This window comes from Ptiloglossa arizonensis, chromosome 5, assembly GCF_051014685.1.
Source record: "Ptiloglossa arizonensis isolate GNS036 chromosome 5, iyPtiAriz1_principal, whole genome shotgun sequence".
NCBI lineage: Eukaryota > Metazoa > Arthropoda > Insecta > Hymenoptera > Colletidae > Ptiloglossa > Ptiloglossa arizonensis.
In genome coordinates this window covers 1,067,671-1,080,360 of record NC_135052.1, presented here as the reverse complement: position 1 = coordinate 1,080,360, position 12,690 = coordinate 1,067,671, and the positions used below count along the sequence as shown (strand labels likewise).

General features: G+C 40.7%; 2 protein-coding genes across 2 annotated transcripts; both read right to left on the bottom strand.

Moving 5' to 3' along the window:
• Positions 1-2,212: 2,212 nt before the first annotated feature.
• Positions 2,213-8,753, bottom strand: LOC143147649 (calcium-independent protein kinase C-like). The gene is made up of 7 exons (XM_076313080.1): positions 7,788-8,753; positions 7,393-7,675; positions 5,526-5,789; positions 4,619-4,650; positions 4,426-4,511; positions 2,527-2,585; positions 2,213-2,342 (listed from the first exon to the last, which is right to left on the bottom strand). Exons 2-7 carry the CDS (start codon positions 7,518-7,520, stop codon positions 2,336-2,338), a joined length of 576 nt encoding a protein of 191 aa, XP_076169195.1. The 5' UTR covers positions 7,521-7,675; positions 7,788-8,753; the 3' UTR covers positions 2,213-2,335.
• A 283-nt stretch (positions 8,754-9,036) lies between these two features.
• Ranbp3 (ran-binding protein 3) lies at positions 9,037-12,441 on the bottom strand. The gene is made up of 4 exons (XM_076313075.1): positions 12,362-12,441; positions 12,049-12,141; positions 11,691-11,771; positions 9,037-11,610 (listed from the first exon to the last, which is right to left on the bottom strand). The coding sequence occupies exons 1-4, from the start codon at positions 12,375-12,377 to the stop codon at positions 10,616-10,618; spliced, it is 1,185 nt and encodes a 394-aa protein (XP_076169190.1). The 5' UTR covers positions 12,378-12,441; the 3' UTR covers positions 9,037-10,615.
• Between the last annotated feature and the right edge of the window lie 249 nt (positions 12,442-12,690).

The following is a 12,690-nucleotide window of genomic DNA, read 5'->3' as shown; positions in this document are numbered from 1 at the left end:
TATTTCTATGAATTGGAACGATGTACGATTAATTGTACAAAAAATGAGGAAATCTTCCACAACTATTATTTCCACCAACTGTTTCAAATTGGCACTGTCCATAGGAAAAGTATTTCCATACAATGTACAATTATACGTAAAAAAATTAGGAAATCTTCGACACCTATTATTTCGACCAACTGTTTTAAATTAACATCTATGGGAAAAAAATTTGAACAAATCAGTACTGCTTACGATTAAATTTAGGAAAATTCGAGAGCGACGCACCTAATTATCATGGAATTGGTAACCATTGGGACACTGTTAGCTGTTTTAAATATCTATAGGAAAACATACGTAAATATTCATTTGAATTCTACGCGAATTCGGGAAAATTCAAGAAAAACGCGTACCCAACTCCCATCGAAAACTCAAACTATCCCCCCGTCTTTAATCGTTAAGAAACCATTATCGAAGACATCTATCGCGAAATCGTTCGAACGAATTTGAAACGGAGTATCGTTGCGTTCGAGACCACTCGAGAAACGAACCACTCGACTTCGATTACGTAAATCCACGGGCAAAAGAACGCGCGGGATTCATGTTGTTTCTATTTACGCGAAGTAGGATGGTCATTAGGGGTATTTTGAAAGATCGTTGGCAAACCGTTTGATGAACTATAGCGAGGTTACAGTTTTACCGTTACAAACAACGTTCCTCGGACTGTGTACGAAAGAATTGTAACGATTTTGGGAAATCATTTCGTCGTGGTTGGAGAGAGAGAGAGAAAAGCAAAAACAAATCTGAAAAAATACGTTCAAAACACACGAACGAACGGGGAGCATGCAAAAGCGTGAAAACACACATGCGAGCTTAAATGCCAGCGGACTGATTTTTCCGTGTCGTTGTCTCGTCGAGTCGTGTAAAACGCGAATATCAGCTCGCGAGAGCACGTCGACACCGGCTAACGAATCGTTTCGCGACACGGCCACAGTTTCGCGTTGTTTCGTGTTGTGGCGAATGTCACGATTCGCGCCAAGTGCTGCTTCTTTTCCTGGTGCCTATTGTTGTTTGTTCAGGGAACGTTGGAAATAGCCAGCTTGGAATAGATAGCGGTTTCTATTCAAAGACGGACAGATGACTCGATATAAAAACGGACGAACGACTTCGGGTTCCGAAATCCGAGGCGCGACGTCCGCCATCTTGGAGGACTCTCGACAAGCCGAGGAGCATCGAGGTGTTTCGATCGACAGTCTCTCCTGGACGATGAACGTTAAGTTCGGTCAACGATGGTAAATTACACCGATCGATGGTCCAAAATCTACGAGAACAAAGATCAACGAAAACCTCTGTGGATTCGAATCTTTTACATTCGTAGATCTCCGTGAGTCGTTTTCAGTCGTTGGTTTCTCCGGAGTGTACAGGAGGCTGGAAAGTGACATTCGAAAGAAGAAACTTACGAACTTCGAACGATCGAATCTTAACGAGAGTCGTCGAAGAATGGTTGAGAACGGTTTCCTTGAAATCGAAGAATTTTAAACGAGTTTCACCTAACCTTTAAATGTTTTCGTAAGATACGAAGTAAATTGGAAAAATGATCTTACTCGTTACGATAAGTAGATTTATCGAGGATCGAATTAAAATTGACGAAACGATCTCGTGGAAATGCAACGATCGGTGAGATCTTAGGAAACACGAACGAGAAATAAATATATAGCAATTCTATAACCGTATACATTTAAAGGTTGAAGTGCATCGACTACATACTATCCTCCTTCGAAGATGTAGCAGAAAATCGACAAAAAGGATGACTGCAAAGATCAAATAAAAATACGGAAAATTTGAAGTAAATCTATGGGGTGGACCGTGTGTAGATTTCGTCGATTTTAAATACGGTCTCTGGACTACGATCGTATGCATTTAAAGGTCGAAGTGCATCGTTTGATTTTTTTTCTGAATTTAGAGTCTCGTTAAGATATCTACGAATTTATTTTCATTTTCAACTACGTACTATTCTTCTTTTAAAATGTAGCAGAAAATCGACAAAAAGGGTGACTGCAAAGATTAAATGAGAATGCGCAAAATTTGAAGCAAATCTATGGGGTGGACGATGTGTAGATTTCGTTGATTTTAAATACAGTCTCTTTGGACTACGATCTGCAAAGCACATTTATCGTTCAAGGTGCATCGAGATTGTTCGTCGAAATCATGGATCGTTGAATGTTTCGCTTACCATCGCATCTCACACCTTGCCGGAACAGTCCGTACAACAAGGAGCCACAGTGGTCGCAAAATGTGGGCGACATGAATGTGTGTGACCGAAACCTGTGAGGCACATCTACCTTGAAACGCTCCCTCAAGTACTGCCATTGAACAAGTATCAACAGAATTAGAATCTGGTAGCCCACGGAGGACTGAGGCGCTGTTATTAATTTTCAAATTACATCGCGAAACAATCGCGATATGATTCCACGTGCAAGAACATATTGACTCTCGTCTCGTACGCCATCGGAGACATTTGTTTCGAATATTTATTTAGAGACTTACCCTCGAACGTTACTACTCGATTTATAATCAGGGCCGTGACGAGGCAGTAGCTGAGCGGGCTTATAAATGAGAAAAAATTAAATTAATTACTTCGGTACGCGAAACACCTACACGCGCACGTACTGCCCTTTAACACCGGGCAAACGGGGCACCCCCCCCCCCCATTTGAAAAGATTTAAAATCCTCTCGTATGTGCGTCAATTAACGTTCTTCCTACGCAGAATCGGGTTTTCTCGCGAAAAAGAACGCCAGTGTACGATTAAATTGTAACTGTACTGCGGATTTTATCCATTTACGGTTCACACGAGTGTAAAAGGTAAATATATCGAAGTTACGTGAAATAAATGTCACTCGAGACGATACCTTCACGCGTGTTTCTCATATTGGCGCGCACGATAAATGCACAAAATTCGTCGTTCCGATTATAATTATATTTCCAAAGATGAAACGTACCCAGGAGTCGTTACACGAAATACAACCCTCGAACAAAGAATCTTTCTATATATATATTCCGCACGGATTTCTCGTATTAACGTACTCGATAAATGCATAAAATCCACCGTTCTATTTATACTTGTATTTCTGTACACAGAATGTCTCTAGAAGTTACTACTCGAAATATAACATTCGAGCGGAGAATCTTTCTGGCAGACTCTTCTTGCACGAGCAGTCACACCGCTTCGTTGGGCCACTCGAAGAACTCGGAAGAATTTTACGATTTGCAAACATTTCTACGACAAGCACCCGATTCTCCGATCGATCAGAGTCGCGTGGAAATAGGAACGTAACGCGAGACCGTTCCGTGAAATTTCAACCGCGGGAACGTTCAATAACCGAGGAAAGTTTCCGAGGTTGCTCAACGTTGCGCCAACTGCACCGTTGTGCAAATAAACGAACGCAGAATCTCAAGCTTACGCGATTTTCGGTCCCGGTTACGTTACGGCTTCGCTGGAATTCCCCGAAATCGAGTCCTCGAACTAGAGAGCAGTGTCGCCATCTTGGATTTGTGAAAAATCGTAAATCAACATTCCGCGGATCCCCCTCGAAAAGTCCGTAAATCTACAGCGATCCGTTACGGACATACCAGAATGAAATCAATAACAATTCGAATAATTTCATATTACATGTAAATCGCGAACAGTAGCTTTTAACCGTGTAATTTATCATCGAAACAAAAATATGTAGATCCACGCAAATCTACGTAAATTTATGTAAATCTATGTAAATATACATATTTTACAAATCACATGGTCGAAAGCTACATTTACGTTAAATCCATACAAATCTGCTCAAACCTACAAATTTTTCTTCCAATATACTATAAATATAATATAAATTGCAAGGTCGAAAGCTACATTTACGTTAAATCCATGCAAATCTGCTCAAACCTACAAATTTTTCTTCCAAGTATAAATTACAAGGTCGAAAGCTACATTTGCGTTAAATCCGCATAGATCCGCGCAAACCTACAAATTTTTCTTCTAAGTATAAATTACAAGGTTGCAAGCTACTATTTACAGTAGTGGCGCGTATGAAATTATCCAAATTATTATTAACTTCATTCTGGCATCCTGTAACAAAGTACCGCGACCGTACGTTTATTCGAGTTGAACCAAGTCCGGAGATCTGTACTTTAGCTGCACGAGATCCGTAGATTCTCCGCCGCGCAGATCTGCGGGGAAATCCATTCGGGTGGCAACATTGCTGGAGGATGGTATCGACGCGATACCATACGCGAGCGCTCTCTGGCGGAGGAAAGGTAAAACTATGGCCAACTTCTGCCGTGGAACGCGTAGACCTTTCGCAAAATGATTCGCGTACAGCGGAGGAAGGTTTGTCCACCTCTCAAGATGGACGAAACTTTCGCCAGCGGAGTCTCGTTGATGACCAAACACTTACGATCGTGTTCTCGGACTCCCTGCCGCTCTCCGTGCACTTTGTCAGCAATTTATCGTGGCACTTCTTGTGCACCGCCGTTTGGCAGGCTGAAACAGTAAAGATGGAATATTAATAGCGGCGTGTAATGTGTACTGCACGGTTTACCTGCGTTACATCGCATTAAAAAAGATGGTAAGGAGGTTGCGATATTTACCTTGGCACTGGTATCCCTGCTTCCCGAATCCCCTGCGACAGAAAGCATGACTCAGATTGATCAACGTACACGTTTTACCGGGAAACGGCCGATACTTGAATAATGGTCACCGTCTATTTTTGAACGTTCGCTGGTATCGAGACCGGTGTTCTGACGATCTTTTATGATTAATCGAGGTGCTCTCCCGTTACCGGCCAACTGCGCATTAGAACGTGAATTATCGATAAACGTGTGTTTATGCGAGAAACCACTTCCTGGCATGGCACGTTGAAGTATCGGTCAAGATGGATAGTTGGCGCGCTGTCTACCGTTCATTGAAAGTTCTAAATAAGTAAATCTAATCTATCACAAGTTGAAGCAGTTTATCAACAGTTGTGTCTGTTGGACAAGTTCCGATAGAATCTGTGCAGACCAACAGGTCTTTTCATCATTTATTAATGTACACACAGTGAGTGTACCGTTGTAACTTTATATCGACTTTGTGCTTTGGCATTGCTCAGGTCGATTCCTGAGTGACCAGTTTCGTCCGGGAGGATCGATGAAAGAATAAAATTCGGTTGGTTTATCGGTGGGTAATTGTCAATTGTTGTTTCACGAGTACAGATAGGACTGTGCGGATCGGTAGACTTGGAAAATTGGTGAAACTGTAATAATTATGCTTCGAATTTATTCCATTCGTACTTTGAACGATATAAATTACCTTTGTAATCGATTTGACCAACCGATCGTCGACAAGAGGACAAGAATTGTATCGACTGTTCGTGTAGGATTAATAATTTATAAAAAGTGTATCTAGTACACGAATTGTCTACGAATATCCCTGAAACCAGTTCGATACACGAAACGATAATAAATTGTAGCTCGTATCGTAAGTGTTATAAATTTTTTAGAGAAATCTGGACGTTACCAGAGAAATTCTTTGCAGAAGGCGCAGAAGGTCGGTTGCCTGAAGAATTTCGCGACCAGTCTGTGGCCCCGTACAATGTGCACTTTGTTGTGCTTAACCGCGCCTCTTCTCTTGGTAATTGGACCACCGACATTGTTTTCGTAAGATGACGTCGTTGACGCCGCGGTGATGTCCCTTCGTGGCACTCTGGTCCTGTACACGTAAGCCTTTTCCGTGGACGTCATCGGCAGCAAGTCCGTGGGGTTCAGCATGGGTATCCGTGTCCTGAAATTGTTACAAATCGATCAGAATTTCAAAATTTCGATAGGTTTTTCGTCAGGAATAAGAATCACCTCGAGAACTTGAAGCAACGTAAGTTTTCGTGGATTTTAATATCGTCTTTGACGATAATAAATATTTAATTATTCATATTTACAAAAGAGTATTTAAACTTTTTAAGAAAAAGAATTATTTAATTACTTAAATGTATCGTAGTTTATATTAAAATATACTACGAAAATATTTAAATATTTTTAATGAAAGAACTATTTAAATACTTAAATATATTGTAGACTATATTGAAAAATACTATAGAAATATTAAAGGACTAAAAAAAATACTAGATACTAAAAAAAGAATTTGCACGTTCTTTGCACCATTGTAAGTGTTTCCTTTTCTATGTGTTTTTGTGAGCAAGGGTTTTTTGTCTTAGCTTTCTAAAATGTGAAACCCATTTTGTTTAATCTATTTCTAACTGTACGAATCCATTGTTCATTTTATTGTTTTGAAGTGGCTCTTTTCATATTCACAATTTTACGTTTAAATTTTCCTATCATCCCTTTTAGTAGTTCCACGAAGACGATCATAACTCTTATAATTAGAAATACTGCAAATTTCATACTATTTTCTTCTTAAATCTGTAATGGTACTTTGATTGCACCCAATTGTTTCTGTTACCTTTCTTTTCGTATTTCCCTCCTTGACGAGCACAATTATTCTCGTTTTTATATAGTCTGGATATATATATATATATATATATATACTTCTATCTTGCTTGTTCATTGATCGAAACATTATCAACTAATTCATGCCCTGGACGTAAGAGCACTTGTTTATATTTTCGCGGATTTACAACTTACTTCCAAAACTTTTCTATGCAACACTTTGATTTTCTTTTACACTGTCTTTGAAAATAAACGAAAATTTGTTATTTCGTAGTCGCTTCTTATAAAACTCCCTTACATTCCTAATTGGTTTTAATTATATACGATAACGTTTCAAAATTATAAATACGTCAGTTTTTCGTAATATTATGTATTAACGAGTACGATCGGAATTTTTATCACTTAATGTATGCATTAGATATACATGTTCCATTTTAGAATACCAAACGTATTATATTGTATCATTCCGAAGATGACTCGCACTAAGTGGTCGGAAACGAAATGTCTTCTATTTGAATATTTCGTTCGTTCAAAGTCGATGTGAAAATTCACACCTCAAATAACCAAGGAAAATTTATTAATTTTCGGCGGATCAATTTCCGCGGAATTGTTCGATCGAAAGTCTCTACGTACCGGGTGACTCACCTGTACGTGTATTCTTGAGGGTGTGAAAATTCACACTTCGAATAACCAAAGTAAGTGTATCAATGTTCGGCGAATTAATTTCCGCGAAATTGTTCTATTCAAATCTCTTCGATGGAAAGTCTCTACGTACCGGGTGGCTCACCTATCCGTGTATCCTTGAGGGTGTGAAAATTCACACTTCGAATAACCAAGGAAAGTTTATCAATTTTTGGCGAATGAATTTTCAGCGAACCAATTTCCGCGAAATTGTTCCATTCAAATCTCTCCGTTCGAGCGCCTCTACGTACCGGTTGGCTCACCTGTACGTGTATCCTTCGGCGCCCACGCGAGTCTGCGGGCTTCTGCGATCCACGGAGGACTTCCGGCCGGACCCGGAACCGCCGCCCGCGTTGCGTCTCTTCGCGTGGGAGCCACCCGTGAACATCATCTTTCACGGATTCGCTTCCCCGGTTTCGTGATCGCTTCTATCCGTCCAGACGTTGGACGATCCCGATCGACAATCGTTTGCTCATCGTCGTCGTCGTCGTCGTCGTCGTCGTCAATGATTTACCCTTCGTTGTGCGCGTTTCGATCGGCTCCGAACTGTAAATACACGACGTTGTTACCGCGTCTCGATCCGCTCGGAATTGTAAATATACAACTGTTGTTACCGCCTCGAGCGCATCGAGTTTTCTAAACGTTTCGCGAGTGCTACCTTTTCAGTTTTCTGGTGCGCAACGCGCGGATTCCAATGACGGTCGCCGCGTAATGCGTGAAGAATTTACGCCCGTCGGGTGGTAGCAGCGGCATCCTAGTTCGAGAACCTCGACGCATCCTCGAACCCCGATCGGTACTTATTGTCTCGCAGTTTCGCAACAAGCGATGCAACAGCGACGCGTCACATGTTGCTTTTGTGACAGTGCAAACGAGGAGACTGCGGGACGGTAACGTGTACAAGAGCAACGATTATTATTAAAACACCAACCAGAATTGGAGACGTGAAAACATTGGCAATCCCCGCGAACAACAGAGACAACACTCAGCAACGATTCAATCAGTTGGCAAACAGCCTTTCAACAATTCGAACAGAGGGCCGTTCTGTCCCATCAAAAATATACTTCCGGTTAGGAGGCATTGGTTGGTTTCCTCGGTAATCGTTACTCCTCCCCCTCTCACGGTTTTGACAAATTGGATGATTGACTAATGCGCGGAGGAGGAAGTGTTACGTCGGAGTTCTTGCCTCTAGAACTGCGCCAGAAGCGAATCACCGAACTAGCTTCCTTCACGGTGATTATTATCGTTTCCCTTTCTTTTCTTTTTCTTTCTCTCTTTCTTTCTTCCCTCCTCGCGGAAAGACTCATCCATGTCGTTCGTACGTCCGTGGACGATTCATTGTTACGGCTGGGACAAGTCCGCGCGACCAAAAGTAGCGCCAGCGATGTTTAAACGTCAGCGGCTCGGTTTCTTGCACACCGTCCGGTCGATACACTTGTAGCAGTATACGTTTTCGTTTCGTTTAGGCTCCACGGGCACCGTGATACCACAGGATCCCGTCACTTCGTCGAACGAAGGCCCATGGTTCTTTGGATGGATGTTGACGAACACAGGAACTGGATTTCGACGCCTAAAACGTTGTAGGTTTGCACGAAACTCTCGAATCTATAAATATCAGCCTGTTGAATGCCGCCCGCCATTGATTCACCTAGCGCCACTCGCGGCAAAAATTCAAAGCATCGTTCTTGAACGCGTCTTCCAGCCTGGAAAAACGATGCCAACGTTCAAGAGGCAGTTACGATGTTTCCGAGAAAAATTCCTCCGTTCCGGTGTCATCGTTCGCGTTGCAACGATTTTCCACGATTACCTGGATTTTGAATTGTTCGAGATACGTTGCTGATAACGATGAGAGAGTTTCTCGATGGTGCGAAGGAACGAACAAAATACGATGTATTTTAATAAAGTAATTTTTTTTTTATTGAATATATATGAACGTATAACTGCTGTAATGTGCGAGAGCTTTTAAGACAATGGACACCTTATCGACCGTTAGTCACCCGAATGGACGATCCCTTGTATTGAGCAACGTAATCGTAAGATCGTTTATTTAAATATGGTAACTGGTATTAACAATATGTAAAAATTATTTGATATTTATTCCATTCTTAACACTCTCTAAACGGTTACAATTATACCATACACTCGAGTAAACTAGAAAGGTACATACGTAAAGAACCCGATGCGAATCGTAAAGGAAAATCGAATTACGAATCGACGTAAGAATCAGCGACAGATATATACGTATTGTTAGAAGATAGACGTTCGAGCACTCGTACATCCAAAATATAGGGTGAAATAAGAACACAGGGTGCCGCATAGATTTTTATGCAAACGTTTGTATTTTTCAGTAATTAACGATGCGTATAGTGAATTTCCTTTCTGTATGTAGCAAGAACAGAGAAACGTAGTTATTACTTGTGATCGTATCGTGGATAGCGTTAAGTAATAATATCCTTTTTCGTTACTGCGTGTCACGTTAAACGATTGTGACTTGCCCCCCTCCTGGTTGTTCGTTTACGCGATCGGTGAAGGGACAGGGGAAGGGGGGGCTTTGTGTGTGATAAATATTGCTAAGCAAAATGAGAGAGAGGAGCCGCCTCGAACACAGCCTTTCAACTTCATCGACGCACGAGACACGACGAGAAAACAGACCGAGGGTCTTCCTGGCGCTATTTACAAACTAAAGTACAAGTACAAGTAGTTACAAGGCTCGATCGTACAATGACGTTTTTTCTTTTGTGCTTGCGAGAATCTTAAATAACGTGTCACGACTAGTTTGCAACACGTGTAACGAAGTCGTTTCCTCGTTAGTGGAGTGCGTGCATCGAGCTGTTGCTTTCGCTCGCGGCAGAACTTCCCGTTAAATAATGGAAACTAACAGTAACGTTGATTGAAAAGCATCGTTATTGATATAGTCGACGAGAAATAGAAATCTAAATCGATACGAGCATCGCCGTGATAAAAATTGAAGTAATCTTCGCTGAAACCTACTCTCGAAAACTAATACGCTACTCCTCTTATTGTTGTTGCCTTTTCTTTTTCTTTTGTTTATAATATTTCCATTATTCTTCCGTATCATCTATAATAATATACTATTATCAAAAATCGCGACCTGGTGTTTCCGTGACTAACGTATAGATAACGTAATCTTTAAAAAAAATTGGCTCAAATTCCGTGTAAAAGAAGAGTATCAATTAGGAATGATTACAAAGAAGCTCGTAACTGTGAAATCAGAATGACCCAATATCTGTATGAGCAGGGGGGACAGTTACGACTTCGTTTGTTGTTATTGTTGTTGTCTGCCTGCAAACATCAGTGCCACGGGATCCAGATCTAAAACTTCCGAGGGAAGGCACAAATAATAGCCATTCTATTACGCACGTGTATTAGATAGGGCCCGATACTTCAAAAATTCTTCGACTCTTCTCACATGTTAGCGACTTCTGGGTAACAAAGGGCAAACGTCTCGCAGCGATGATTGATCGATTGTCAGTGATCGGTCGCCAATTTTTTCGGTTGGCGTTCTTGCGCGCGTTTAATCCGCTGCTGCAATAAATTGTGCAACTGTTCGATTTCCTTAGGTGCTGCTTGGATAATGAAAATTCTTATGTCTCCGTGAACGTCCATCGCTGTTAATCTCAACGACTTGGGCGCAGCTCGTTCCGCGGTCATACCAGGCCAGACTTTTGTGTTTAAGATTAATCTTTGGGTGCCCGCGGTACGTCCTACCAAACGGGATTCCTCGTCACGATCGTTTAATCGTAACGTACCCCTACCTCTTTCTTGCCAACCACCGCTGGCCTTGTCGAAAGCAAATAATTTGCAGTTAATTTGAAGAACGTTCGTTTCTTCTTCTTCACCAGTTAATGGTATCACTTGACTGTATTTTCTTTTGCTCGCACGGTTCGCCTCCTCCAATTCCTGAGCCGCTTGTGTTAACGTCAAACCTGGTCGTGCCGTAGTACGACACACTGCAGGTGCATTTGAAAAAAGAAGCTCGGAAGAACCATTTTCATTGGCACTTTCTTCCCTCTTCTCTTCACCCTCTATATTCTCGGAGCATCCAGCGTCACTTCCTACCATGACTCGCTCTTTTAAGTTCTGACCAAAGACGAAGCTCGGTTCTGAGGTACAGGGCGTCACTGTATTATTTACACTATTACTTTCGCTATCCTTTGTACTCACACCCAACGGAAGAAACGTAGGCTTTGCTTCCTCTGCTAATTTCTCTTCGCTCTTACTTTCCTTCACTTTATTTTTATTATTTTGGTTTGTAGATTCGTTCTTTTCTTCCAAGGTATTGTCTGTGCCTTTTGAAAATGGATTTTGGAACTTTGCTGGCTGTAGGACTGCTTTATTGACAGGCTGACTATTCGTGACTGCTTCCAATTGAGAGGGCCTCAATATCGACGACTTTGTCTTGCTAGTTAAAGAATTGAAAAAATCATTGCTCCCAAATGAATTTACAAACATTGACACAGGATCTAAATGGAAAAAGTACAAATTATTGTTTAAATAATTATGAAAAATACTTTCAACAATAAAAGATTGAGTAGTAACTTACAATATGGTTTACTGGTAAATTTGTTAGAACTTGACGAAGACTCTTGAGTCTTGTTCTCTGTTGATGAACTTTCCATTTCCACTGGAACAATTGAATAACTATTAAGGTATTGAACCAATTGTTATCTGTAAATATAGATTGAACTCGATCCCACTATTAATACTGCAAGCTTGCATGTTATAACCTATATACTATGCAATATGAATTATCTAAATTGACGAAAAATATTTAACCTGTATTTTGCTGATGCGGAGAACACGAATGAAGTATGTATATTGAATACGAATAAAAAAACACTATACGAAAAGCTGTGAAAAACGTTGCGCATTTGGAATAAAAAGCAACACAATATATTTACCACTCGAAGAATTTTTAGGTAGATCTTCTGACGGATCTTGCGGTGGGTCTACCTTTAAAATATACGATGGCTTGTTTGTCTCTTCTTTGCTTTCTAGATAAAACACGAAACAAACAATTAGAATGATTGTCAAACAATGTTACTTCGTCAATCTGTCGAACACTCGCGCGAGTAAATATTATGAAGAAATGGTTCCACTTTGTATGAGAACACTGCAACGATAACTCTCTACTAATCTATAATTATTAATTTACACGATTGTCTACAGTTTATCAACGATTTATTCGCGTGAGAAAAGAATCACAAAACGCACCCTTGCAGTTCGCCATTTTTTACGTGGAAGTGATTACGCGGGCTGGTGTCGCCATCTATCTGTATCGTGTAGAAATAAAAAGAAAAAATGGCGGTGTTACACGTTCTACGCCAGAGGTTCCCAACTCTGTCCGTGTTAAATCAATCAATTTATTCGGGATCAATAAATTACTATAATACTTGTAGTAATGGGAGTTAAATGAACTTCAGTTTTATTACATATACGGTTTGACACTATATTCGATATTGTTAAATCAGCACAAACTGTATGCTGTACTTTAACGTACTTCTATAGCATTCGAATAAATGTGTCTTATTCAGATTAAGCTG